The sequence below is a fragment of the Zootermopsis nevadensis genome, unplaced genomic scaffold, assembly GCF_977971745.1.
Source record: "Zootermopsis nevadensis isolate Lab colony 2312 unplaced genomic scaffold, Znev_1.0 Znev_ptg000017l, whole genome shotgun sequence".
Taxonomy (NCBI): Eukaryota; Metazoa; Arthropoda; class Insecta; order Blattodea; family Termopsidae; genus Zootermopsis; species Zootermopsis nevadensis.
The window spans coordinates 13,907,482-13,934,816 of record NW_028259149.1 but is presented as its reverse complement, the minus strand read 5'-3'; the positions used below and the strand labels follow the sequence as shown (position 1 = coordinate 13,934,816).

The window sequence follows — 27,335 nt, the reverse complement described above, 5'->3', positions numbered from 1 at the left end:
GTCAGGTATGCAAAAGTGTAAAATTATTTTAGTTTAGTTTGTACTTCACATGTTACTAAAAATGTTAAGTGAGGTTATGAACCTTAATGAAATCTATATTTTATGTCGCATTTTTAATAGTCCATTTCACAAAATATGGAAAAGTTTATTTTTTCTTCCTGTCTGTTATCTAAGAACATAAAGATTAAAATACAAAACTAAAATTTCACCTGTATTTTGATCAAAGGGATAAAGTGACAGCATGCTGGAGAAAACGGCGTAATGAGGAACTTCATAATTTGTACTATTTATCAAATGTTACTTGGATGATCAAATTAAGGAGAATGAGACAATTTGGAAGACCTAGGGGTAAGTGGGAGGGTGTAGACTGGATTCTTCTGGCTCAGGATAGGGATCAATGGTGGACTTTGTGATGACCTTTATTGTTCCATAAAAGGTAAGGAATTTCTTGAACAGCCGAGTGACTACACAACTTCTCAAATGAAATTTGCTTTACACCTTGACCACCATTCCTGTTTTCTCAAAGGAACGTGTCTGTCTAGTGATCAGAATTCCTGCTTTTATTCAGGAATTCCCAGCCCAGAGACTGGCTATTCTGACAGAGGTTTTCATAATCTTCCTCAGTCACCACCTTAATTAAGACATGATCTCCTATTTCCCTATCCTTTCCAATTAATCAATCATCCTATCATCTTACATTGTATAAGTGCCACTGACAGCGTCAAGTGAACCGCAAGTAATAAAATATAGGAAATTTTTATGAGGTGACAAGCAGTACCATTAAATAATTTAAGCTTTATTTCGTACAAATTGCACCACAGAAAATGTATTAACATCTTGAGAGTGCTATTTACAAATAAATCTGAATGTATGTTAAAATTATAAATTATGTACAATCGGTTCCTAAGGCAATTAATATTAAAATTTCTCCACTGTCATTCTGTTTTGGAAGCCAGTGAATGTATATTACAGACATACCTTGAGGAAAAAAACAATACGGAATGTCTGTACCATAGGTTATGAAATTGCTATGATAAATACAATAATTTCATCAAATGGACACTTACGAAACTGTGTGATGGAAATAGTTCAGATGTGCCTACTAAAACTTATTAGATTCCTGTCAGCAGAACCAAGTCAGATACACTAAAATTAAAACTGAATATAAACTACTGCTTAAAAGAATATTTGTGTCAATGGCGAACTGGATCACTGCACTTCATAATTCTGACACGTTCAAAATGCTTTTTACAGTCATTCTGCTGTCTGTTTAAATACCCAAAGAAAGAATCACTGGTTTTCAGACCAGATTGTTAGCTTCCTGCTTCCACGACCTGACAAGAAGAGGAGCTGCATTTAAAATAAGGGTTCCAAAACTTCTTTCTGAGAATGTGACAAAGTCAAAGAATATTCTGACAGTGACTGTTCCTAAAGTTGCTGAAGTACAGAAACCAATATTTAGATGCATGAACACCTTCAACATTGCCATTATCTACAAACCATGACAAATATTCTGTTTATCATAAAGGGATACATTCTATGTGCCCATTGCAACCTTCCCTTTAGAGTGTTCTGATGGATCCAGTAACTTGCGATGTTTTATATCCCTCCAGGTATGGTGTCCGACTACCTGAATGGGAAAGGTTGAAGGCAGGAATCCACATTTTTAGACTGGAGCCCCTATTACACAGGATTTTCATTTTGTCCCTGATGACTGGATGACAGTGCAGAAGATGGTGGGCAAAAGGAACCTACAAAGTTGATTCTCAACCATAGTGGTGTCTCATATACTTCACAATCATAAAGATTTGACTGCTAAAGGGAAAAGTATGGGAGAAAAAAGTGGTGGGGTGGAATCCATATCTGACCTTTGAAGGTGAATGGTGGTACAGATACAGGTTCATATGTTTTAACCTTGGTACTAGAAGGAGATGAGTGGTCAAATGCATTTAGCTCTGTGGTTAGAGCCCCTGGTATCTGCTGGACAGGAGGCTGGGTGGACCACATAGCTGGTCTGGACAGAATGGCGAGAAGAAATGTTCATGTTCCAGTTGGGAATTGAAGCCTGGTCACCAACCTACAGCCAGCCAGTTTACTGTCTGAATTATCCTGCTCCATTGTGTAATGAGTCACAATTTAGATTTCACTTTCATATTATTAAAATTAACAGATTATTGTTCTTGAGATCCATTAGAATGGCTTTGAGGATAATAATTTGTCTACTTTCATGCTTATCTAAGATACTAATGACCATTGCATGGAGCATGGATATGGGTAATTAAAACAAATGACATTTCTTTGAAACATGGGCTCCATCAAAACTTTTTATAATAATTCCTGACATTAAATAATCAAGACTCCACTGAGATGGGAGCAAACAAAGGGCAGATTTTGTTACTTCTAATGATAACCAGAACAAAATTAAATGCGCATATTCAACTATATACAAAAGCAATAATGTTTAGGTATTATAAACTCTATAACCTTGGCAGGTAAAATAAATCAGTTTCTTCAAAATCAAATTTATTCAAATTTTATCTCAATGTGAATAAAGAAACTGATACACCTCATTGAAATAATGACTGAACCTAGAATAATTTTACACAAAATCTTGTAAGGCAATGGTGAAAGGACTATCACATTGTTGCTGGAAACAAAGCTCCATTCAATAAATTACAACTTTCACATCAGAATTAGAACATCATGGAAAGTGTAACTAAGTTTGGGAAAAGGTTTAGTGTTGATTTGTATGAAAAACAGTATATCTACAATATAACATTTTTGTATAATTTTTCTTGGAAAATTAAACCCGTCAACCAAGCTTTTCATCACATGATATTCCAAGGTTCATTTGGTATTCACACATGCATCACACGTGGTGTACTGAAACAAAAAGTTAAAATATCCATTTACACTGATATTCAGTGTTTTAAGAAATAATGATGAAGGGACAAAACCTGAAACAGGGATACTGGGCAAGATCTGAAAGACATAACATGATGAGAAATGTAGATCACATTAAAGATACATTAGCATGGGCATGTGTTACACATGAATGACAATTAGATTCCTTGAAGAATTAAAAACAAAGTTGTGGAACAAACAACAATTAGAGAGGCAAAGTGATAGAAGACATACATTTTTTAAAAAGGAGAAAGATACATGAAGACAGAGTAGATACATACAAGATATTACAGTGGAATAAACAAATTTTTAGAATGAGTTCTTTACTATTTTGTATACCTTACAGAATTGTATGTTAATTTATGCACATACAAATTTCTTTTTTACATCACAGATATCACACTGCAAAGTCAAAAAAATTTCCTTGTACTTACGTAAATGTTTAGTATATCAAGAACATTTCCAGTATGCACCAAATTAATTTTGTGTAAACTAGAGTATGGAATGAGGAAGTTAGGAAACGAATGGATGCGAGGGGTCTGGTAGAGAGAGTAGAAGAAGCAAGAATGAAGTGGTATGGACACGTGAAGCGAATGGGAGAAGGGCAGACAGTGCGACAAATGTTGGATATGATAGTGACTGACAAAAGACCAAGGGGAAGACCACGAAGAAGGTGGGAGGAGCAGATAAAACGAGGAGTGATGGAGAGATGTGCCCAGTGGCAGTTGGTGGAAGAGGAGTGGTGGAGGGAGAGGAAGAGATGGAGGGGCTTTACAGAAAAGTTATTTATAATATGAGACTAATCAACAATGCTAACATACCTGCGACCCCATATCCAGTTCAGGAGAACAGTGGACGGACTCTGGACATCTCGAGCTGCCATAAGAAAGAATATATTGATGGATATTAAGTCTCAATAGGATATTCAAAAAAAGTAACAAATTGAGAATAGTTCTGTTCAGAATTTCAAACTGTAAGAAATCTAACCAATAAGTTTTTCAGAATTATATGAGGATAATTTAAGTCTACTAATATTACATAAAACAAGCAGTTAAAAACAAGGACTCTTATTCTTTCAACTTCTTATACCAATTATGTTTTAGAAATTATTTATTATCATTCTGTGGCTAATATTACAAATGAAACAGTTTCTTTTTGCTTCTTATGCAATTAAGACCAAGGCTCTAAGCATCACCTACATTCAGATCATGGCAGGCCTCACACAGTTTGTCCCATCAGTGCAATTGACTCACTCAGAGGAAAAGGATAAAGAAAACAACAATGAAACACTTATCAATATGAAGTGACAACTTAATAATTGTATGTAACAATGAGATAATGGTGATTAAAGCCAATGCCACTATGGTTACATAATTACACACATTAACTTAACTTTAATTCAGAAAATTACATTACACCTCATTATGTAATGCTGCTGGAATAAAAGAGAAAATAAAGTGCCAATTAAAGGTGTCTAAAACATTAGTACAATAATGTACACAGAACAAGGATTATCAATTGCAAATTATATCTTCACGCAAAGAGCAAAGACTGGACGGCAACTGTGCCCTTAGCCTAATATCAGGAAAAGAATGTCTGATATTTAAATTTAGTAGTTATATTTAGATGGTCTAATGTGAATAACAGAAAGAAACCCAAAGTTTATATTTGTTAGGTAGGTTATATGGTTAGTTTAAACACTGTAACAATTAGTGAGGTTCTGTAGCACTGAAAGGGATACAGTAGGATGAATCACAAACAAGGGGAAAGAATGGGGGAAAAGAAGCTGAATAAAGCAGGCAGCTATGTTTTTGTATAAAAATAGTCAGAATGAAGTCAACATGCATTTGGGTCCAAAATTTTCATAATTATAATATAATCTATACATTTCATTTAAATAAACTACAAGATACCTACAAAGGGTATAACTGGCATCAACGACAATACCGCTTCCTCTCTGATGTAACATTCGCATCTGCTCATTGTGGCGTTGCTCTCGTTCTTCTTGTAATGTCACATCATGATGGTATCCAACACTATGCAGCTGTGATAACCTACAGGAGCAGGTGTTCATAAGGGAAAGGACATATTTAGTTAACTGATATAGTAGTACCATAAATATAACTCAGAACATAGAACAGCACATTTCTCAGCCACATGCACATTGGCTACTCCTGTCACATTCCTAAGAGTCACATTATTACTGCCAGGCACTTGTTATATTGTGCAAGACCATCAAATTCTTACAAGTGGTACAGAAATAAGTTATTCCACATCAAGGCAATGTAACTGTACCTTCTGCTGGGTTAACCTACTTTCTCTCCACCGCATGAACACCTTTAGGCTGACAAAATATTTTTATGTTTATGATACTTCTAGTTTTCCAAACACAGGAAAAACAAGTATAAAACAATAAATTCTATGAAACTTTACTACTAATGTTCCTACTCTCAATGTCATTGAAATAAATCTTTAGTTTTATGGAATATGCTGCATGCATGAGATTTCTTAGATTACTACTGGGAGCAACTTCACCTTACTGGCATGCTTTGACAGCTGTAGCATGCCTGCTCATTTTGGTCAGCTACGTTGATAACTGTGAAACATTACTGGATAAAAGTAAAAGTTAAAAAAAGTATTAAAAAAAATGTTAGACACAGATGTAGTGTATGAACCGGGAAGTTTTTTGATTATTCTGTATCATTTATTTTGAAAACTGTGAATCAATTTCATGTATGTGTTTTGAGCAGACTAAATCAAATAGCAAATCTATTGGTTAACAGAAAGATTACAGCATAAAGAAATAAGAAACAGACTGCAAACTACAAACATAATTAACAACATAAAAATTAAACTAAGTAACTAAATCCAAGCATTAAATTCAAGGATTTACTCACTTATTAGCTAGAGCCTGTAGATCTTCCTGTGGCCCCCCTACTGCAGTGTTTACTGACGGTGATAAGGATAATGGAGTTACTATGTGCTGAGGTACCTCCTCCTCCCCCAGCTGTAACTGCTCTGTAGTTTCATCATGTGAAGGCATAGCTGAAGTCCTGGACATAGCCCGAAGCTCTTCATTCACGCGTAATGCGTTAGAAAGACGCAACTGTAGAGTATCACGTTCTTCCAGTAGCTACCAAAGTAACGAGAAATGCATTTTCACTATCACTGCTCTGCAAGTACAGGATTTATGCACAAGAACTTTTTCATTAATCTCAACACATAACATGCATATCAGCATTACATTTTATCATATGAAAGTATGAAGGATATCATCAAAGTATTAATATTTATACAAGTGACTGGAGACATATATGAGGTATAGTTGGCGCAGTAGTTTTTGGCCGGTGGGATATTCAAGGTGAAGGCTAGGAGCGAGTCACTTGTGCGATAGTATAATGCTGACTGCACCGAGGAGCTTATCGGACTGAACGCCCAAATAAAAGAAATACACTGACCGTGCCACCTCAGGTACACAGAGTAGGCCCGTCCGCCAGCTTCTCCACCGGCCAAAAACTACTGCACCAACTATACTAAAACCTTCATTTGTACAAAGATATACTGAATATATTTACGGAACTCTGGTTAAAAATGTGTTGGCATATGGAAGTGAAGCTTGAATGATTAGAAAAGCAGGTCCAATGATATTATTAGCACTACAAATGAAATTTTTGAGAACTGTAGTTTAGAAACTATTAGATTAAATAAAGATTTTTATAAGAATACAAAGTTCAATCAATTGCACTATTTATAATGAATTACTAAACAAACTGAAAACAAAATATAAGAAGAATGGAAAGCAACAGCATGCCAAAACAGACTGCAGCATTTAAGTGTAGACGTGGCAGAGGAATTTAGGCAGACCATGGAAGCAGGAAGCACTGACATGAAAATGCAACAGGGCAATAATCTAATAACTGATACCTAACACGTGATGAGTGAATGCCATTTCACTAAAAGCACTGTTTGTTGCCATTGATATGTTACATTTTGTTTAAAAGACACATCGAAACAGAATATTGTGATTTAGTGGTTGGTACTTTTGGATCATTTTATCGATGTACCATGTATGGTTCTTGGATCAGAGGCTGAATATCCTGACTCAGGTTTTTCACCAATTTTCCCCAGTCCTTCCAAGGCATTAAAATATGCTATGACCACTTCTCTACAGGCAAGATTTCAGGTTATCACGGTGATGAATATGAAGATGGCTGTACTATGGGATGTTGCCCATGTACCAGACTATACAGCACATCTCAGAAGATAGCACTTCATATCTCTTCCACAATTTGTCATTCACAATTATCTTCTTATTTCATATTAATTAAAGGAGTCTGTTGGTGATAAAACATCATGAAAGATACCAAGAAACAAAATATAGTGTCAAGACCCCCATATCCAGCAGCTCAAAATCTAAAAGTACCTAAAACCTGTATTTCCCCCTTAGGAGGTACTTTGGGAGTGTAAAATGATATATGAAAACAAGAACTTCTATTTGGTAAAATTTAGTAGATAAAGCATACCTCAGCTTTCAATCTGTATTGTTTATTTTGCATGTATTAAAATTCCTCTGCATAAAGTTCCAAAATCCAGGAAATCCTAAGATCCAAAAGTATGTTCCCAGGCTTCCAGAGAAGAGGTCCAGTATTGTACACAGAAACTTTCAGTTGTTACATTAGAATCCTTACCTGCATTAGTTCCAATGTCAGTTCATCACAACGGACGTCTCGTTGGTGTAGCATATACAATGCTAGATCCAGTTCTCTCTGTTGTGCCTCAGCATAACTACTGTCTTTATGTCCTCTCCTTTCTGAAGTAACTTCTTCTGAAGATTGAGTCTCATCTGTTAAAGTGCTAGGGAAAGAGTCTTGTGATTGTTTTGGCAACACTGACAGACCCTGCACTTCTTTGCTTTCTGTAACTGAGAGCTCATCCTTCAATTGCTTTAACTGAAGTTCACGATCTTCAAGAAGCTCTCGTAATTCAGTTAGCTGTCTTGCTTCTTCATCAAGAGTTTGTTGCAGTTCATTGATTCTGGCATCTTTTTCAGATAACAGGACCTTTAAGTTGTAAATATCCTGGTCTTTCTGTCCCACAAGTTCTTCAAACTTGTGTTCCTTATCTGATAGCATAATTTTTAAATTTTGGATGTCTTTATGAGTTACACTAATTATTTCCTCAATTTTACTTTCTTTTTCACTAAGTTTGGACTTCAGACTTTCAATATCCTTGTCTCTTGCACTAAGTAAATCTGAGGACTCACTCAGCTTATATTTCAGGTCCTCATCAGACCTCTGCTCAATCTGTAAGACAAACTGAGCTTCTTTCTCCTCAAGCCGAGCTCTGTAATTTTCAATTTCCTGTTCTTTTGCATTCAGAGCTTCCTGAATATGACACCGAATCATTTCATCATTGTGGTCCCTTAGTTCTTGATAATCTTTCATAAGCATGCTGTATCGATCTTGTTGCTTATGTAGATCCTCTGCATTAAATTCAAGTTCCTTTCTCAAACGTTCTACCCTACTATTCCATTCCTGTTCAACTTGTGCCTGCTCAAGCTTCTGACTCTCAATCAATTGGCAAAGCATTTCAATCTCTTCAGTCTTGGTTCGTAACTCCATATCTAGCTCCGTGATTCTCCTCTGCTGCTCAGATAATAACTCAGATGAGGCACTTAACCCCAAAGAGTTACTTTCTGATTGTGATTTGAGTTGAACAAGTTCTTGTTCTAGGCCATGTTTCTGCTCATCTGCAGAAACCAAGGTTTCCTTTTGTATCTTTAAATGTTCTTTTACACTGTTGTGTTCTAACTTTAGAGCCTCATTTTGTTGAGTTAAATCTGCCAAAATTGTAGTTAGTGTCTGCAAATCTTCAGTTAGTACATCACGTTCTTTTAGAACATTTCTGAAATACTCCTCAATTTTTAATTTTTCATTACAAACATCTTCTATTTTCTTTGTGTAATCAAACTGCAAAGTCTCATATTTTTTCTCAGTTGCAACTACACACTCTTCTGATTCTCTGCACATACGATCATATTCTGCTTTTAGAGCATGGTAAGCATTTTGCAGGTTATTGTTCTCTTTCTCAAGTCTGTCACATTCCTGTTTTAATTCCTCCACTGTCTTGTACTGTGTTGCTATATGCAACTGTTCTTTCAAACTGTTATTTTCTGCTGTCAAATGTTCAACTTCTGAAAGAGACCTCAGTTCAGTAACCGTCTGTGACATTCTTTGCTGTATTTCCTGCAACTCAGCTTCTGCAGCCAACCTCAAATTCCTCTGCTGCTCTAAAAGTCCCTGTAGATTTTCATTATCTGCCGACAAAACTGCCAGTTGTTCTTGAATTTCATTGTTGGTTGATTCTCTGTTAATAAAACTTTTACTATCATGAGTGATCTCAAGCTTATCCCATGAGAAGAAAGACTCCTTCTTACCCTCCACCCCTGATGTATCAGATTTTGTTAGAGATTTATTTTCTTCCACCAGTTCTCCAATCCTCCATTCCAGAGACTGCACATGATTATTCAGATCTTTGTTTCTTTGTTTCCACACTTCGATATCAATATCCTGTCTTTCTTTCATCTCCACTAACCTCTCGTTGGCACACGTCAACATGTCAATGTGGGTCGCTAATCGTTCCTTCTCAGCACAACCAGCATCCCTCTCACTTCTCACTTCTTTGAGTTCTTTCTCCAAAGTATCAATACAAATTTTAAGTTCTTCTTCAATGGCTTGATCAAGATCACCAAAATTCTTATCACAATTTTTCCTCGCCAATTCCATATTCTCTTTCAACAAACTGTCATTTTTCAATTTCAAGTCCTGTAACTTTTTTAGCATTTTCCCACTACGAACTTGTGCAGCATGAAGTTCTTCACTGAATTTCTCCTTTTCAGCTTCAATGTCCTTGATGTGGCCCTCTAGAGCAACTATGCGATCATTTAACATGTACGAAGCCTCTGAACACAAGACAGTCTCCTGCTGTTTCCGTATGTGTTCTTCTTCAAGTTGTGCTTCAACAGAACCCCACCCCCACCTTTCCTCTTCACCCTCTACATCCATATCCCAACTTGAAGACCCAAAGTTAGAAACTGTCTCTGGTGCCATGATCTGTTGGACTGCATCCACTGAAATGTCCTTATCCATAAAATACTCCAACTCACATGCGTTCTCTGATCTACTCATTTGTAGCAATGGTTTGCTGACTTCATTACAGTCTTCATCTGGAGAAATTTCTACACCATCTTCTTCAAGAATTAGGACTGTATTACCAGATGCTGAAGGAACTTTTGATGCAAGTTCTGCGATTCTTAGTATAGCTTTATCCCTTTCTGATCTCATGAAATGCAATTCTTCTTCCGTCTTTATCCGATCATCCACTTCTGTAGAAATTGAGTGTTCCTGTATAGGTTCCTGGAATGTTACTGACTTAGACCACAAATTAGGATCATCTGATACTATCTTCATATTCTGAACACATTCTTCTGCAACTCTGACAATGTCTGCAACCTCATGTTCAGCCTTTATTTGCAAAAGTTCCTTAAAGAGTTCCTCATTTTGATTCTCCAGAGATGACAACTTAAATTCATACTCACGTGTTACAGATTCAAATTTCTGGGAGGAATTAACTTCTGCTTCATACAGCGTGGTCTGCAATTGCTGAATATAATTATTTTGATTCAAAACCTCATCTTGGAGGACATTCACTTGCTTTGTAAGTTCCTCCTCCACTGTACCTTGAAAGTTCCCAAGTTCTGCATTGGAAGAGGCTACAGCTATGCTGAGGTCTGAAACCTGTGCTTCTTTAACATGTACTATCTCTTGTAATGCAATGCTGGACTCTTCAGAGCATGATAGTTTCTCCTGTAAAGATGCATGAATGTCATGCCCACCATCTGAAACATTTCCAAACTGTAACTGCAACAAACGAGTTTGGTAACTCTTAATTTCATTATCTTTGTCCTTCAGAATTGACTTTAAATGGCCTAATTCTTCATTTAAACTAGCAACATGCTGTTCAGAATCTATTCTATTAACATTTGAGTCTGTTTCAGTAGGGAACTGCATCATTGTAGCCTGAAGCATATATCTTTTCAATTCTGCCTCTTGAAAATGAATTTTTTCTTGCAGTTCACTGTGTATCTTCTCTTTCTCCAAAGAATCACTTTCAAATGAAGATACTGTTCCCTCAAGTTCTTTTTCTAGGGAAGTAATTCTTTCATTCAGCTTGCACTTTATCTCTTCCTTTTCTAAGGTTGCTGTATCAAATGCAGAAGTCACCATATTCAGTTCTGCTTCTAATAACTGTATCTTTCCATTCATTTCCTTGCTAATATGTTCCTTCTCTTCATATGCTGATGTTTTCTCTTGTAGTTCAGTTTCAAGAAACTGAAGTCTTTCTTCAAGTTCTTTCCTTAACACTTCTTTCTCTGAAATTGTAGCTTTGAATTCAAATAATTTTTCTTGAAGTTCTTTTTTGAGATCTGAATTTGCTTGTTTGTAACCTTCCACTGTTTGGTTAAGCCCATCTACCTCATCTTCTATGTTCACCTTTTCATCATTCAATTTCTCAAACTGTTCCATCAGAGTTCTTTTTTCCAGTTCCACATGCTCTAATTGTACATTCACATTCCTCAAGTCTGTTTCCAAATTTTCTGCATGTTGTTGCATCTTCTGAACTTTCTCTTTCATCCTATGTTCAAGTTCATTCACAGCACGCTTTAATTCTGCCTCTAGTGTCTCAACTTTTTCTGAAGCCTGTGTAAATGAATACTCAAAATGTGACAATCTTTCCAATTCTTTCTGCAACCCCTTCAAAGTACTCTCCATATTCACCATCTCCTTCTTTAGGTCCACATTTTCTGCTGTCAGTTCAGAAACTTTTTTTGTTGACTCATCATTTTGTCGGTTTAAAACTTCAAGCTTCTTCTTCAGATTTTCTTCACTTGCAATAAGAGCTGTCAGATGCTGTTCCAACATCTCCTCATTCTCAACTACTTCTTCTTTAACTCTGTCAGACTCATGCAGCTTAATATTTAAAGCTTCCGCTTCATTTTCAAATAACTGACGTCTTTCTTCGACAACCGCTAACCCTTCTTCCAAATGCTGAACTCTCTCTTTAGTTTTTGAAAGTTCCTGTTCCAAGGATTCAACTACAGCTTCACGTTCTTGTAACTTTGCTTCAACTGCCGATAATGACTGCTGATTTCTTTCAGATAATGACATCAACCGTTCCTGCAGTTCTGTGATTCTCTGATTCTTACTTTCGAGCTCTTCCTCAAGTTCACTGACTTTTGCTGCTGAATCTCTGGAACTCAACAGTTGTTGCAAAAGTTCACTTTTCTCTGCCTCAAACTGCTCCAAATACTCAGTTTTTTGTTTCACTAACTCAGTTTCCAGGTCTTTAATTTTAATTTCTAACAGCGAACGTTTCTGTTCATCTTCTTGTTCCTTTGCATCTCCCTCTTCAGTTAACCTTGTTTTATCTTCTTCCAGCAACATGATCTGATTATCTTTATTTCTTAACTCCATCTGATTTATACCGCTCTCTCGTTCCAGTTCCGATATCTTAGTGGCCAGTGCCAAGTGTCTTTCTTCAAGCAAGGATATCTCCTCTAACTTGGCTTCCGATACCTTCAATTCATTTTCAAGAATTATGATCTTCTTAGTTGCCTCTGACAGTTCATCACCAATCATTTCAGTCCTTGACCGTTCCTCATCCAGTTCCTTTGTTAACATGTCAATCATTTTCAGCTGTTGCTCCAAGTTACTGGCATTTGCTTCATTAGCCTGTTGTTCCAGAAGCTTCTCATTCTGAGTTGTCAACTCTGAAATCAACTTCTCCTTAGCCTGGACAAGAGTTTCATACTGCTGAATCTTCTGCTCATGTCCTTTTATAGCAATAGCCTTGGCTTTTAAATTTGCAATGAATTTTTTATTCTTTTCAGTCAGTGCTGTTACCCTCCCTTCAACTTCTTTCAGTTTATCCATTTTTTCTTCTATCTCAGACTGTTTTAATGAAAGGGCTTGTCTCAGGACACTCAACTCTGCTTCACAAGAATTCAGATTTGATACTGCTGACTGCAACTGCAGTTCAACATCTTTCAGCTTTCCCGTTTGTATTTCAAATTCCTTGATATACTGAACTTTATCAGAGAGCTCTGTGGTAAGAGTCTCAATTTGCTGTTGATGCTGATGACATTCTTTTGCAAGCTGGCAGTTCAACTGATCCTTTTCTGCAAGGGCCACTGACATCTCATGTAACTGTGCATGGAACTGAAGAGAAATATTTTCTTCAACAGTTGACAGATGGTGCTGGAGAGAAGCAAACTCATTACTCTGTTTCTGTAAAGTTTCACTAAGTTTCATAATTTGTTTCTCCTTGTCTTTTAAGATGTCCTCTTGTTTTGTTAATACCGAGGTCATGTCTAATAATTCCTTCTCTTTATTAGCAACAGTCAGTTTCAGCTCTGACTGTTTTAATTCATACTGCTTTTCCACACTATTTAGCTTCTCATGTACATCTTTAAGAGTCATTTCTCTTGCTTCCAAAGTCTGTCCATTTATCTCTATCAAACTCTGCAGTGAAGATATTCTTTCATCTTGGCCAGTGATGGCATTGTTTTGCTCTTTCAATTTGGATGCCAAATCAGCAGCAGCTTTCCTCTGTTCAGTAAGTTCTTGATTTAACACTGAATTTTCACTTTTCACTTCTTTGAAACGTTCTTCTAATTCCATCTTCTCATTGCCCAAATCTTGCAAGCGCTTCTCCACTTCCGTGCATCTTGTCTTCCATTCTTCAAGATCACCCGCTACCTCATTAAGTTCTTTCACTATCTCTGCTATCCTATCATCTCTGTCATAGTCTCCACTGAAATTCTCCAACTTTGCAATTATTTCATTCTGCATTTCTAACTCTTCGTCACGTGAGTCTATCTTAGACTTTAAGTCCATAATTATTTCCTTCTGTTCTTCAATTATTCTATGTGAATTGAGAAGTTCAACCTTTAATTGTTCCAAAGATTTATTCAGATTTTTAGATTCTGCACTCTCAGGCAGGAACTGTTTTTCCTCCTCTTGTCTTTCCACTAGTTCCAAATTCTGGAAGAAACTGCTTGTGTCAAAATCATTCTTCACTTTTGTTGCAATGGGCTGTTCATTCACGTGGTCTTCGACAGCTCGATTCTTATGTGACATCATTTCCATTTCTTCCTGAAGTTCTGTCTTTTCTTTGGTAAGGATATCAACTTGTTCTTCCAAATCTACTGTCTTCATCTCCAGTGCCACTTTCTGATTTTCAAGCTCCTGTAGAGATGTCTTTAGGTTTTCTATTTCTGCTTCTAAATTTGATACTTTCTCCTTTACAGTATGGATACCTGTGAAAATAAACACAAAAATACAATTACACAATATTACGGGCTGTGATCTCCATCTTATATAATGAAACATGTTACTGTATGTTTCTTGTCACAAGATATCTCCAAGCTTTGTTGACCATTACAAAGACACACATTGATGGCCAGCCAGCCAAGGTTTGGGGAAGCAACAGCACATAAAGCATCTTGCTCCCCCTTCGCCATTTCAACTTTCCCTTCCCCTCTTACTGTCACGTAGCCGAGGCTCATGGATATTTTGTGTCCAGTATACTAGATTTAGTTAAACAGGAAATGTTTGAGAGTTTATATTGGCACCAAAATTCTTCTGCAGAAGAACATTAGACACCAAGAAGTTACTGTACCCAAATCAATAGTATTTTAACATAACAATATTTGCACAGAATATCTAACTTAAAACCAATGGCCTTTCTTGTCTGAGTTTGATGTTTGTAAAAATAAGTGGAAGAAACATATCACACCATCTTGCAACAGTTAAAACTAATTGCTTATGACTTTTAAGCAACAGAAATTAAATGTTACCATGGAAATGTATTAAAAGAATACATTTCTTTAAATGAACACCAGCATGGAAGGGTTAAACTTAACACTTAATGTACATTTTGACTGGAACATTGTATTTTAAAAATTCATATGTCATCATTAACATAAGCATGTAAACTAATAAGCAGGTTAGAAGAAAACCCCCCTCACCAATACAAAATGGCTGTTCTTTTGTTGTAAACAACCTGGAAGATTCATAATGTTACTGTGGTACATTTAAACACAAAAGAAATGTTTCATGCAAAACCCAAAGATATGCTGACAAGCTCCTAATACACACAGAATTTCATGTCTACCTACAATGATTCATCAATTATCATCAGTAAATGAAATTCAAAATATATGGTTTGTGCTTATACCAAAGTTGTTTATTTTTAATATTTCTCTAGCAAGTGCACTCAAATTGACAAGTCACACTTTTGAGGCATGAGAGCGAAGCATGTTGCCAGTGACTATAAATTTGATTAGAAAAAACACAGCAATTAATAAAGTGATAATGGTAACAAAAAATGTCTCTTATTATAATTGGCTGCACGGTACAGTTAGCATTAAAACACATGAAAAGGTTGAAATAAAGCAATCTCACATCACAACACTATAGTTCAGTCAATCAATGGATGATAATCACACTAACTCACAATTCTGATTTCAACTTTAGTGTTACTCTCATTCTATTATTACTAACAATACATGGCATATCACCTTGAAATTGTTAAAGGTTTGGATTTAACAAATTTCATATCCAAGTGATATCTAGTGGCATATTGTTCATACCAAGTTTAAAGAAAATACATTAAGTTTTTCAGACATTATTATGGTATCACACATGCAAGCTCATTCTTCTCTCCATAAGGCAACTCTGCCTTTCAGAATATTTGTTTCACACTCACTTTGCATATGCTCAAGTTTCTCTGCTTCCAGTAACGTTATCACATGTACATGACTGTCGAGGTCCTGACTCTGTTGAAATACTCTCTCCTCCAGCTCTGATGCTCTGGTCTGCCAATGTGCCTCTGAAACTGAACATATAGCTGCACACTTCATCTGCTCCGGCAAGTATGCAAGCACAAGCACCATGCATAAAAAGGAACATTTTCTAAAATTTATTACTGGCTTTCATAATTAGAAATTACGCTGTTATAGTTGGAGATGGAAATGTTATTATTGGATGGACAGCAGACAAGTTACATGAAGTAAAATAAATTACTGACATGACTGGAATGTTATTTGGAAATTATCCATTAATTCATTCTTGGAGTTTTTAAATAATATTCAAGAATGAAACACTGTTGTATTTAGTTTTGGTGATGATGGGGGGTCTTTTAGCACAGCACAAAATTGAAGTTTCATTAATGACAAAAAAGAAAATACCCAAGAATTTCTGCTACCTCAAGGTAAAATTACACCTGTTTCCTGCACAGCTTCTATAGTCATAATGTCTGTGACTACTACACACAATTATCAGTCGTGAGGTAGTAGTTTGTACATATAATAGTACAGAAATCTCTGTTATTGGAGTCACAACAAAAACAAGAACTTACTTACGGGAGATCTGAGATTCTCACAGTGCTGAAGATGACTATGTTGGTTTTCTTGGTTATTACGGTGTTTGGATTTGTAGGTAGATACTAATATTTCAGAGAAACATACTGTCCTCCAACTTCACAATTCAGAAGGCCAATTTGCCAGCAAAGTTTTGACTTACAGAAATTTATTCATTGTAAATCTCCAGCAGATCCATTATAAGATTACTACTCAAATTATAAATTTTGTTAAAGTAGCAAAATGTTTATTTTACCAGGATTAAAACAAGTGTTCAAGTTTTCCAAAGAAAATGAACTCTGTTATTTAGACACTGTCAGATATTTCCTATATATCTTTCCTTTTGTTAAAGCCCCACAGTCAGAAATATTTTAGTGCAAATTATAGCACCTAATTTGTAAGTGATGTCATAACTGGTAGATCGTTCTCATGATAGTCTGGTAATAACAGAAAACAATTTAGGTAATATTAAGGCACTCTCAGTTTGAAAGCATCCTTTAGAACAGGGTGGTCCAACTTTTTTCCTCGCTCAGGCCAGAATAGTTTTCCTGTTGGACCCAAGGGCCAAGAAACCCCTACTGTCACTATTTTTGAATTGTCATTATCAATAATAATACTTATTCAGAAATGACAAATTACCATTGCATATACTGAAATAAACATTTTATTTAAATGTGCACAAACTACTACAGAGTTGTATATTATTTTAAATTCGCTCCTGCAACAGCTTGTATCTCTCACAATTTTTACCTGGAAAACTTACACAAATTATTTTAACTCTGCTACTTTAACAGCTTGTATCTGATACAATAACAATTTGCACCAGCCAAATATATATCTTATGCTTTTAAAGTCAATGGCTTTAGTGAGAGCACTGAGCAGAATGTTCTTTTACCAGTGATGGATTATAAACTTTGAAAAAAATGGGCTTGTACTAACTACTTTTGCGGGCCGGATCTGGCTCGCAGGCCGCCAGTTGGACCACTCTGCTTTAGAACAAGGAATTATATTAAATAAAGGTAAGATGGCAACCCACCAGGACCATGTACAATTAATCAAGTCATGACAGCCATGTAATGGAAAACAACAACTCTAGTCCTTTATCAGTGCGGCCCAAATATATTAGAATCTTAGTTAAGCAGAAGCAATTCCCCAACCAAGAAATATGAATGGAATTAAACGGAAGAGCAGACTGTAAGATAAGAAGCCACATAATGACTCAATAAAACGCCCAGCTTAGATAAGCCTTAAAGAAACAACAGTAACAGAACATATTATACAAACAGAAAAACTGGAAGTGTTTAAAAGCAGGAGTAGGATAAGTCCTGGTGACAAGACACCTTCTAAGGATTTGTCTATTCTTGAGAGCCAACTTCCAAATTGTCTACATGTGAAATAAACACCAGACAATAGTGTAAAGAATGGATTAGGCCATGCCACAGAATGCCCAAGTGCTGGAGAGGAAGAGTGTGACAGTCTTCCCTAACTTCTGACACCCCAGATTATAAATTACATTTATAGAATTTAATCACTTTCAAAGTCTTCAAAAACTGCATCTGACAACCATCAGCAGTGTTTTTTCACCCACACCTGTTAGTAACTACTGAGTCAATCCTCATAACCACAACTTTGAACTGTCACTGCATGCAAAAACACAATTTACAACAAGCTGAAGACTTTCCTTCAGTATACGTACCAGTAAACTCACAGAACAAAACTGAAGTATTACAAGAACTTGCTGTTGGAAAGATACACTTAAATGTTCCAAAAGATTAGGCATTGCAGGTTTAATATCACTTGTACCACAAGTAGATTTGTTTATGAACATGTAACCAAACAAATGTGATACATCAAAAGAAACCTATACTGAATTGTGCACAAATTAAACTCACTAAACTCTACTAGACATGTAGCTAGATGAGTAATAAAAATTTGAACACAATCTGTCAGATATATTACATGTAATGTCAGTTTACTGCTGCAATGTGCCTGGCTTAGACAGGCAGCTAGTTGCTCGGGTGTCAATGTGTTATGGAAATTAAAACTTATGGTGTAATTTAAATAAAACAAAAAGATTCAGCCGTAGCAGTAAACATTAAGCACCATTAGTTTAAACTGTCATTAGTATTACTACACACCGCATACAGAACTACAGAATGTTGAGAAATCTCAAATGTAGCAAACATGATACATAAACTGAGGGAAAATCATCAGTAGCATTTACCAACTAACATACTAGAATTATTATTTTGTATATGAATAATAATCTGGTATATACAACCATATCAGGAAACCAGCAACAGAAAAGCCAAAATATTTCTTCCCTCCAATCAACATTTAAACAGAAAATGTTGCATGATGGGTACAAATTATACCACAGTTAACTCATCTTACTACAGTTATAGTGTAGAATGGGGCACTCCAAACAGCAATACACACTGTGGTAAATAAAGAATGATGCAACATTTTCACGATAGCTTCTAAAAACTTGATAGCACCACAACCAGAGTTCAGTGGTGCAACAGAATGGAAAACAGAATTTTGTCCTGAAATTTGTTTTTACCTTTCAATTCATCAAAGTCTACCAGATGTAACTGTAGGTTACCTTTGTCCTCTTCCAGTTCTGCAACTCTGTTTTGAAGCTTCACAATCTCTTCATTGGCATCAGACATCTGAAAATGGAAAAACCACATATCAAATTTTACTACAAGCTCAACGGCTTTTAATTTACTATTCTACCAAACCACTGTAAAAAAAACAGGGGATGGATGTTGTAATAACAAATCAAAGGTAAGGAAGAGGGTGAGAAAGAAAGAAAGAAAAGTAAGAAAAGAATAAAAGAAAGAAAAGAACAAAAGGAACTAAATAAGGAATACAGAAAAGAAAGAGAAATAAAGGACAAAAAAGAAACAATACAGTTAGGGCAGTATTTCACAATCCTTCCTTTGTGCTGGCACATAATATACAGGTGAAGTTATCCCTGATGTATAATTAAGTACCATGCCCTGAAGGTGTGGAGGTATAGCTCTCGACAACCTTAACCTCAAAACTAAATGGTCAGCTTCATGCTTGGGCCACTTTATTCCTGGTAATAAAGCCCTAGTACCCACTGAACAGGAGGCTGGGTAGGCCCCAAGGCCAGTCTGGATTCTGGCAAAATATTATTCTTATACTAAAACAGATATTCTTAAAATGAGTAATATAAAGAAATATAAAAAAACACTTGGCAGTAATAAAGGAGATTACAAATTTAATGACAGGTGTATAAGCTTCACCACTATCTAAAATGTTTGTTCTAGACTATGAAACACCTACCTTCTTCAATCCATCTAATTGCTTAGTCAGGTTCTTCACTTTGGTCTTTTGTTGCACTTTTAATTTCATGATTTGTTTATTTGCATCATCCAGTTGGTGAGTGAGGTCCTCCATTCTTGTATTATCTTGCTCTTCCATTGGCCTCTTCTGCAGTTCTTGATTCTGTTCCTGAACTCTTACCACTTTCTCCTGCAGTTCTGCATTCTTAGTACTCAGGTCAAACCTGATCAATTCCAAATACTTAACACTGTCTTCCAATTCAAGCAACCTGCAATATACAGGAAATATGTAGAATCTTGCTTACATACCTATTTACTCTGAATTGAGTCAACTGCTCAGAAATAAAGACTCAGCTAAGGATTATAGTTGCAATAATATGCTAAAACTTTGCATACTGTGTAGTGTATTAGAATATAAAATATGCTAGTTGTTATTACACACCTCAAAGGTATTTAAAATATCATGTGTCTCTGTAAGTACAGGTTTGTCCTTTCTATTGATATGTAGGTTTTTGTATTTTTTATTTTACAACCATTTTTAACAATGAAGAAAAATACAGTCACTTCAATTTGTCTCTCAGCATGGTATTTCTAATTTGCTTCAAATTTTGAGGCACTTTGTTTAACTTTCTGCATTCTTCATGAAAGACCTTCTAGTGGTTGACAAAAATATTATCAATTTAGAAAACCATTTCTGCCATTTCTGGTGGCCACTTTAGTTTAATCCTTGAATAACCATTGACCTATGACATGGAAATTATTTTTACACTTGTATAGGTTTGCGTGAACAGAACATTCACCTCAAAATATATACATGATTCATCCCTACATAGATGTCATATAAAGGAGAGGTGCATCCTGGATAATAATGAGAAAATATTTTCTCAGTTTCATTCAAAATCAAGGAATACTTTCTGAAAAATATCTTACCAAATGCTGTACAGTAGTTAATTTTCCTTGGTCCATCAAGCTAAAGCAAAATTGTAGAACATTACTATAAAGAGGAAACTGCTTCATTCATAATCATTCTAAACCTCAATGCCAATGCAGTGCAGTTCATAAAAGTAGCAGTAAATAACCTAAGAATCAGTCAACTGTTGCTCTTACCTATGATCCTTAGCTGCCACCTCCTCTTTCAGTCTTTCATTCTCTTCCTTCATTTTTACTTCTTGTGCCACAAAGTTATTTTGCATTTTTCTCATCTCTTCTCGTGTTTCCTCCAGGTTATCCAATGTTACCTTGTTTCTTCTTGAGAAATCTTCTGACATTAGTGTAATTGCTTTGGTTCGTGCATCAATCACAGAGTCCTTTTCACGGAAGTTTTCTTGCAAATCCAGGATGGTGGTTTCCAGTTCAGCAATTTTATCATTAAGCTCGACAATCTTATTGTCTCTATAAACAATCTGTGTAATCAGTTCTTCTGGTGTTTGACTTAAAAATTCAGCTGAAGTTGCTATCTGGAAGAAAAAATTCAGCTATGTAATGATCCAGTGATTATTAATCCTTTTAACATTAACCCAGGCAAGGATGCAGAAACTGAAATGAAATCTACTAAACACTTAGAAAAATCTCCTTAGCCATAGAAAATGATGTACGCAAGTACTTTTATAGCCACCACCAAGCTCTGCTAACTCACCTGTGGCAGTGGATGATCATGTTTCTGAAGCCTTAAACCTAAGTGTATGAAATATGCACAGCATCACTATATGTATGTTACTGGACTTGCATAGCAGAAACCAAAAGCTGAATGCTGTTATTACCAATGCCTGCCATTAGACATGATCCTGGGCCAGTTCCGTCCATCTCGCCAGCCTCACAACCAATATCCTTAAGATCTAAGTACCTCACTAGTAGGAGAATACAAAGATTCAACATATTCCTGAATCACTAACTGCCATATACATCAGTAAAACATTCATCATAACTGACATCACTTCAACATACAGCAACAAGTGCAAACATTACAACTAATGTTACAATGTATGGCTAAAATAAATGTTAAATATTGTAAATTTACAAATGAAATTTAAATAAGAACATGTTACAACACATCTACTAGCTGTTCTAATAATATTATACCTGCAAGGTCAGATCCCACTGAATCCTGTACATGTATAATCCCAATATTGACTGCAAATAAAATGGGAAATCTGTCTGGACAGTGGCTGGATGTGGGCCAGATGACTGATGCAGAGGTTTTTCTCTTTGCCACCTTGTCCACTGGGATCCACCCAGTGTCACATCCAATGGGTAGTGAAGGCTCTCTGCCCAGGGATAAAGTGGGCAGAGCCTGATGCTTTGGTTCCACTAGCCACTGTTAGGTGGGATATTTAGGCCCAGCTTAACTCTACATTTACATATAATACTGACTGTAATAGTAAAAGACTCGAGAAAACACTCTTACAAATACAGTACTCTGAATTTGTGACTGGCAGGAAGAGAAAACTTGGGAAATCTAAACATAGATGGGATAATATTAAAATGGATATTACAGAAACAGAACGTCATGATGTGGAATGGTTTCTTCTGCTTCAGGACAGGGTCCAGAGGTAGGCCAATGTGAACACAGTAACAAATAAATTCTTTATCACATAAGAGATGGGGAATTTCTTAACAAGCTGAATGACTGCTACTTTCTCAAAAAGGTTTCTCCTCAATGAAGTTTACCAGCTAATAGTAGTTACAGGGTCATAACTTACATGTTCCTTAATTTCTTGAAGCTTGGCAGTTGACTGGCTAGCTTGAAGCCCTCTTTGCAGTTCCTGTATCATTATATCCCTCTCATCCAACTGGGTTTTCAGATGTTGAACCATTTCATAAATTCCCTTCTTGTTTTCATTAAGTTCCTTACCACGTTGTTCAAATTTCAACCTGCATAACACAGTTAAAATAAGGTATTAAGGTACTTTCTTCAAAGTCTCATAACAGGTTTCTATGAGTATGATATTAATAATATTTTAACTTCCACTCTCCTCTAAATTAATAATTAAATCTCAAATTGAATAGCAGTGTCCACTCTGTCATATAAGAAAAGAAAGGTGTCCCACTATATGGCATGCAGGCACTTGGAGGGAGAAGAGGTATAGCTCCTACTCATTCTTAACCTCGGCACTAGATGGGGGTGAGTGGTCAGCATCATGCCCCAGCCACAATTTACCCCCAGGAAAGGGTCCCAGTACCCATTGGATAGGAGGCTGGGTGGGCCCCATAGCTGGTCTGGATAGGAAAAGAAATTTGAACATTTTACAACAACTACAGATATTTAACTGATGAAATAGCTGACCATAGTGTGCCCAAACAAGCCTTGGTTTCAATCCAAGTAAACAACCCTCACAACAGAGAAACTCGGATTTCTTAGTTATTATGTATAAATGTTAAGCAGAGTGGGAACAAGCAATTTGACAAGAGAAATGGTGTACTGTCCATCACATTCTTCTTAATTAAAACAGGTACTGGTAACATGTCTGCTCGTGGGTTAAGTACAATACTTGTGACAAATTTAAGGATATGGTTTCATTCCTCTGCCATATGCCATTATAACAGCTTGGGCAATTCTCACTGTTAGGATGTGACACTGCCAAATTATAGTTTGGCTGATACGTGGGAATATACATGAAACACCAAAGGACTACTGAGTAGCCAGTCACCAACAGGTTCATATATGTAAACAGTAAGACACAAAATCTTGTATTTTGGTTGTGAACTGAGATAAGATGTTCAAACCAGCATGAAGTGCTGCAATTCAAGCTCTCAAGCCAGGCAGTTGCTGCAAAGAAACTCACTCATTGCATTCAAAGAAATTAGTCACTGTGAGAAAAGTCATTCATAGCTACTTGAAGCAATTAGTCACTTGTCAGAAGCAATGTTTCAGAACAAGACTAGCAAAGAATACAAAATCTCAGTATCATCTTCTACAATTAAACCAAGAAATCAGTGAAGTGATTTATCCATGAAGTTCACTGTCTTCTGGGATGGTGCAGTGCATAGTATGGTTTTGATCAAAAGTATTCCAGCCCCAGTAACAAAATAATGGTAAAGCCCTTGTGACATGCAATTAATTGCTCGTACCTGTTTTCTTCTAGCTTCTTTCGTAGCAGGATCAGATTTCCTTTTGGCACCTTTTCTGCGCTGCTCTTCCCAGGAGGTGACGTTTCCTCTTTAAGACTTTCAACTTTTGGGGTTCTAGGATCCATCACCTGTGCTTGATGTTCTGTACAGTCCTGTTTCTGCATCACTGCCTTGCGTTTGGCTGCTTTTGAACGTGATTTAATGTCAGAAAGTTTTGTGGCATATTGCTGTAAATGAAATATAGAAACATCTTCAAGCATCTGTAAAAAACTAATTTGTAAGTTTTTCTGCTTTAGGAGATGTGGCTTCCTTTGATGTTTCATATGGTATTTCATCATATAATTCACCCACATTCTTTTACAAAATTTTGTGGAAAATATGAAGAGTGATATACATGAGTACTTATGAAAATGACCCACCCCATAAAAATATCTTAAACATATCTATGATTATGTTACATTCAAATTAGAAGCATGTGGTGATTTTCATATTTAGAAATAACAAAAATAATTCACAATAAAATCTCCTCACCAGTCTTGCAATAGCAAACTTAATTCAAATTCATCAAGTATTCTTGGGGATGAAACATGTGGACACAGACAATACCTCATCTTATGTATATATTTTATGAACTTTGTGCAAAGAACACAGTGCATTTTACGCGTGCTTTAAGATTATGGGGCCTGGCTGCCAAAAAATATGGCAGCACAAGCAACAATCTTGAATGTGTTAATTTATGATTGCTTCATTACTATGACAGAAACAATTTTATTTACCTCAACTTGTTTTTCTTTGTTCACCAATTTCTGTTCATTCTGTTTCAATAGCTCTTTCAATTGTGTTATCTTCTCTTGCTGTTGCTGAAACTGATCTTTCAGATCTTCTTCTTCTTCTTCTTCTTCATGATATGAGACAGGGGGGTTATCCCCAGTACCAGCTCCAGGATTCCACCACATTTCTTATTCTGGAACAGAACAATATCTATAATGGCAAAGTCACAGTCTTTCAACAAGAGTGGAAAGGTATACTCCAATGGAGCATACATATTTTCTAAATGTGTTATTTGTTATTTTAAGTATGTCAGTGGAATAGATATTCATTTACTTCAGACACAAATCTAGTGCAGCAAATGTTAACCAAACTGCAGACATCACAATGCATAGAGCTAACAATTATTTTCCTTTTATTTTGTAAAATAATCATATCAAAAAAGTTTTGCTAATAAAAGATGTACATCTTAATGAGATCTTTATTTTATACCCAGTACCAATATTTTGTATGAGCCATTTTTCAAAAAATCTATAGTTTACTTTGAACTTCATGTAAACTAGAGGTTATCTTGAACCCATAAAAACAAGAAATAACCTGACAATTTTTAGTGTCGCCTTCCAATGTATAAATATTTCACTCAGTACTTAAAAACAGGCTATTCAAAGGTACTAGTCTGGAGAAAATGAGGAAGACCATGAAAAACTTTAATCAGGACAGACAGTCTAAGCAATATCTTCCATGTAAAAAGCATGAATTATAATCACATGACACAATACGATAAAGACAGGCTGCGTTTCATGCAGTGGAGGGCTTTCCGTGGTTGCTCTCCCTACATATTTACCATTTTATTTAATAACAATACTTTGACAACCTTAAGATTTACTGTTGCTTTAGAAGTGTAATATACTAAATGTAAAAAACCGTAATGGGCTATGATGATCTACACACTTCCTTGCCACCTTTACAGTACTGAAGACCCATTCATCTCACTACTTAATCTATCAACTGTAACTTTCTGCTTTCAATACCTGGAAGATAACTTAGCAGCAGTGCATGTATGTTGTATTTGAGAGATACTCTGTTGGCCAAGAAGCTGTCCTATAGATTTTCTGCTTTTCTCAGTCCTTACTGGATTCATTCCCAACAAACAATGCATTAGAGTCAACTTATTTTCACCAGTTTTACATAATATGTACAGTCCATACTGTGTTATTAAATAACAAACTACAATTACAATTGGTCATGGCATGATTTCAACTACACTCACAGATAGACCCAGAATGTGAAACAGGAATTATACTCAAAGCTACCCAATAACTTATTACAGTTCACTACTGACAGTCAATGTATTTACTAAAACCACATTCATTATTTTCTTCTCAATGTCAAAATTTGTTCATATTATGTCCACAGGATCTACAAAAATAAAAGTAGAAGCAACTAAATTTCTTGTTCTACAAACTGACAACAACTTAAACTGAAAAATGCATATTCAGTACATTATCCCTAAACTAAGCTCAGCACAATTTGCTATGAGGATTGTCATATAACTCATGGAAACAGAAGTTTTAAAATTAGTCTACTTTGCTTACTTTCAAACCATCATGTCTTACGGAATAATTTTCTCAGGAAACTCAACAGACAGCAAAAAAGTACTTTACATCCAAAAGAAAGAATAACAGTAGATACTAAAAGGAGAGCCTCATATAGGAAATTATTTACAAAATTTAATATTCTTTTACTAGCCAGTGAATTCTTGCTCTCATTATCATCATTTGTACTAGAGATTTTTCAAATAAACTCAGTTATCCACAATATAAATACAAAATACAGATATAACCTTCATGTGCCAAATGCTAACATCAGTATATATCAAAACTGAGTTTGCTATACTGGAATTAAGCTATTCAGAAATCTTCCCTACTATCAAAGGTCATAATCACAATATAATAAAGTTTAACCTTGGAACAAAAGGGTATCTCCTATCTCACGCCTACCCCATAGAAAAATTTACTCAACCCAAAATTCTCAGCTATTATAAATACATGTGAGCAATAGTGGTAATGCGTTCTTGTATAATTATTTTTTGCAGTAATACTGTAGCATACTGTAAATCACTGTCACAACAATGTAATTTGTATTTGTATTAGAAACAAATATTGTATTTTTGTTGTGACATGTTCTACATCCCTGGCTTAGGCCAATAAAGGAATTATTTGCTGTAAATAAATTCTATTATATACGATAATCCAAATGTCAAATTCTGCACATGGCCCATATAAACAAATTCCTTTCACGCCATTCAAATGAAATAAAACAAAACAGGAGAGAACATGTAACTAGTTTTAACTATAATGGTAGGGAAAGACGATACTTTGTGTATTTACCGAATTATTATGGCACACCTTGGCAATCATGTATGGACATATTGCCAAACGATCATCTCACCATTTTAAATTAATTACTTTCGTGAGGACTTCCACACAGCGTCCGTTAAAATCGTTCGAACGGTAACTACTTCATTCGTATAAAACCTTTCTATAAAAAGTACATATAATTTCAATACATATGACTTCAACAAAAATAACTTCTATCCATTACCATATGTTTAATGTATTACAAGAATAAAAAAAGAACTGCTCCTAAAACGGAAGTTGTTGTCTAGTATATCGCACTATAATACATACATATATAAGTTGTAAGCAGAAACAGACACCCTTCGAAACAGTTCAAAAATATAGAATAACACACAGTTCTGTAGACTTCATTTAGTTCGTAATAAATTGTAATATTTAACT

At 35.7% G+C, this 27,335-nt stretch overlaps 1 protein-coding gene across 4 annotated transcripts; it reads right to left on the bottom strand.

The window, feature by feature from the left end:
• Positions 1-775: 775 nt before the first annotated feature.
• On the bottom strand, positions 776-27,159 carry LOC110829059 (uncharacterized). 4 transcript variants are annotated; one of them, XM_087350850.1, is made up of 14 exons: positions 26,925-27,159; positions 25,566-25,665; positions 24,543-24,730; positions 23,767-23,993; positions 22,398-22,569; positions 20,806-21,155; positions 19,700-19,967; positions 18,948-19,056; positions 15,733-15,861; positions 7,593-14,281; positions 5,802-6,037; positions 4,822-4,958; positions 3,726-3,780; positions 776-2,883 (listed from the first exon to the last, which is right to left on the bottom strand). In XM_087350850.1, exons 3-14 carry the CDS (start codon positions 24,720-24,722, stop codon positions 2,859-2,861), a joined length of 8,577 nt encoding a protein of 2,858 aa, XP_087206976.1. In that variant the 5' UTR covers positions 24,723-24,730; positions 25,566-25,665; positions 26,925-27,159; the 3' UTR covers positions 776-2,858. The 4 variants fall into 4 exon arrangements, with proteins under 4 accessions (XP_087206976.1, XP_087206975.1, XP_087206978.1 ...); XM_087350849.1 differs by lacking the exon at positions 25,566-25,665; XM_087350852.1 differs by lacking the exon at positions 25,566-25,665 and having other exon boundaries at positions 18,990-19,056.
• Positions 27,160-27,335: the final 176 nt, after the last annotated feature.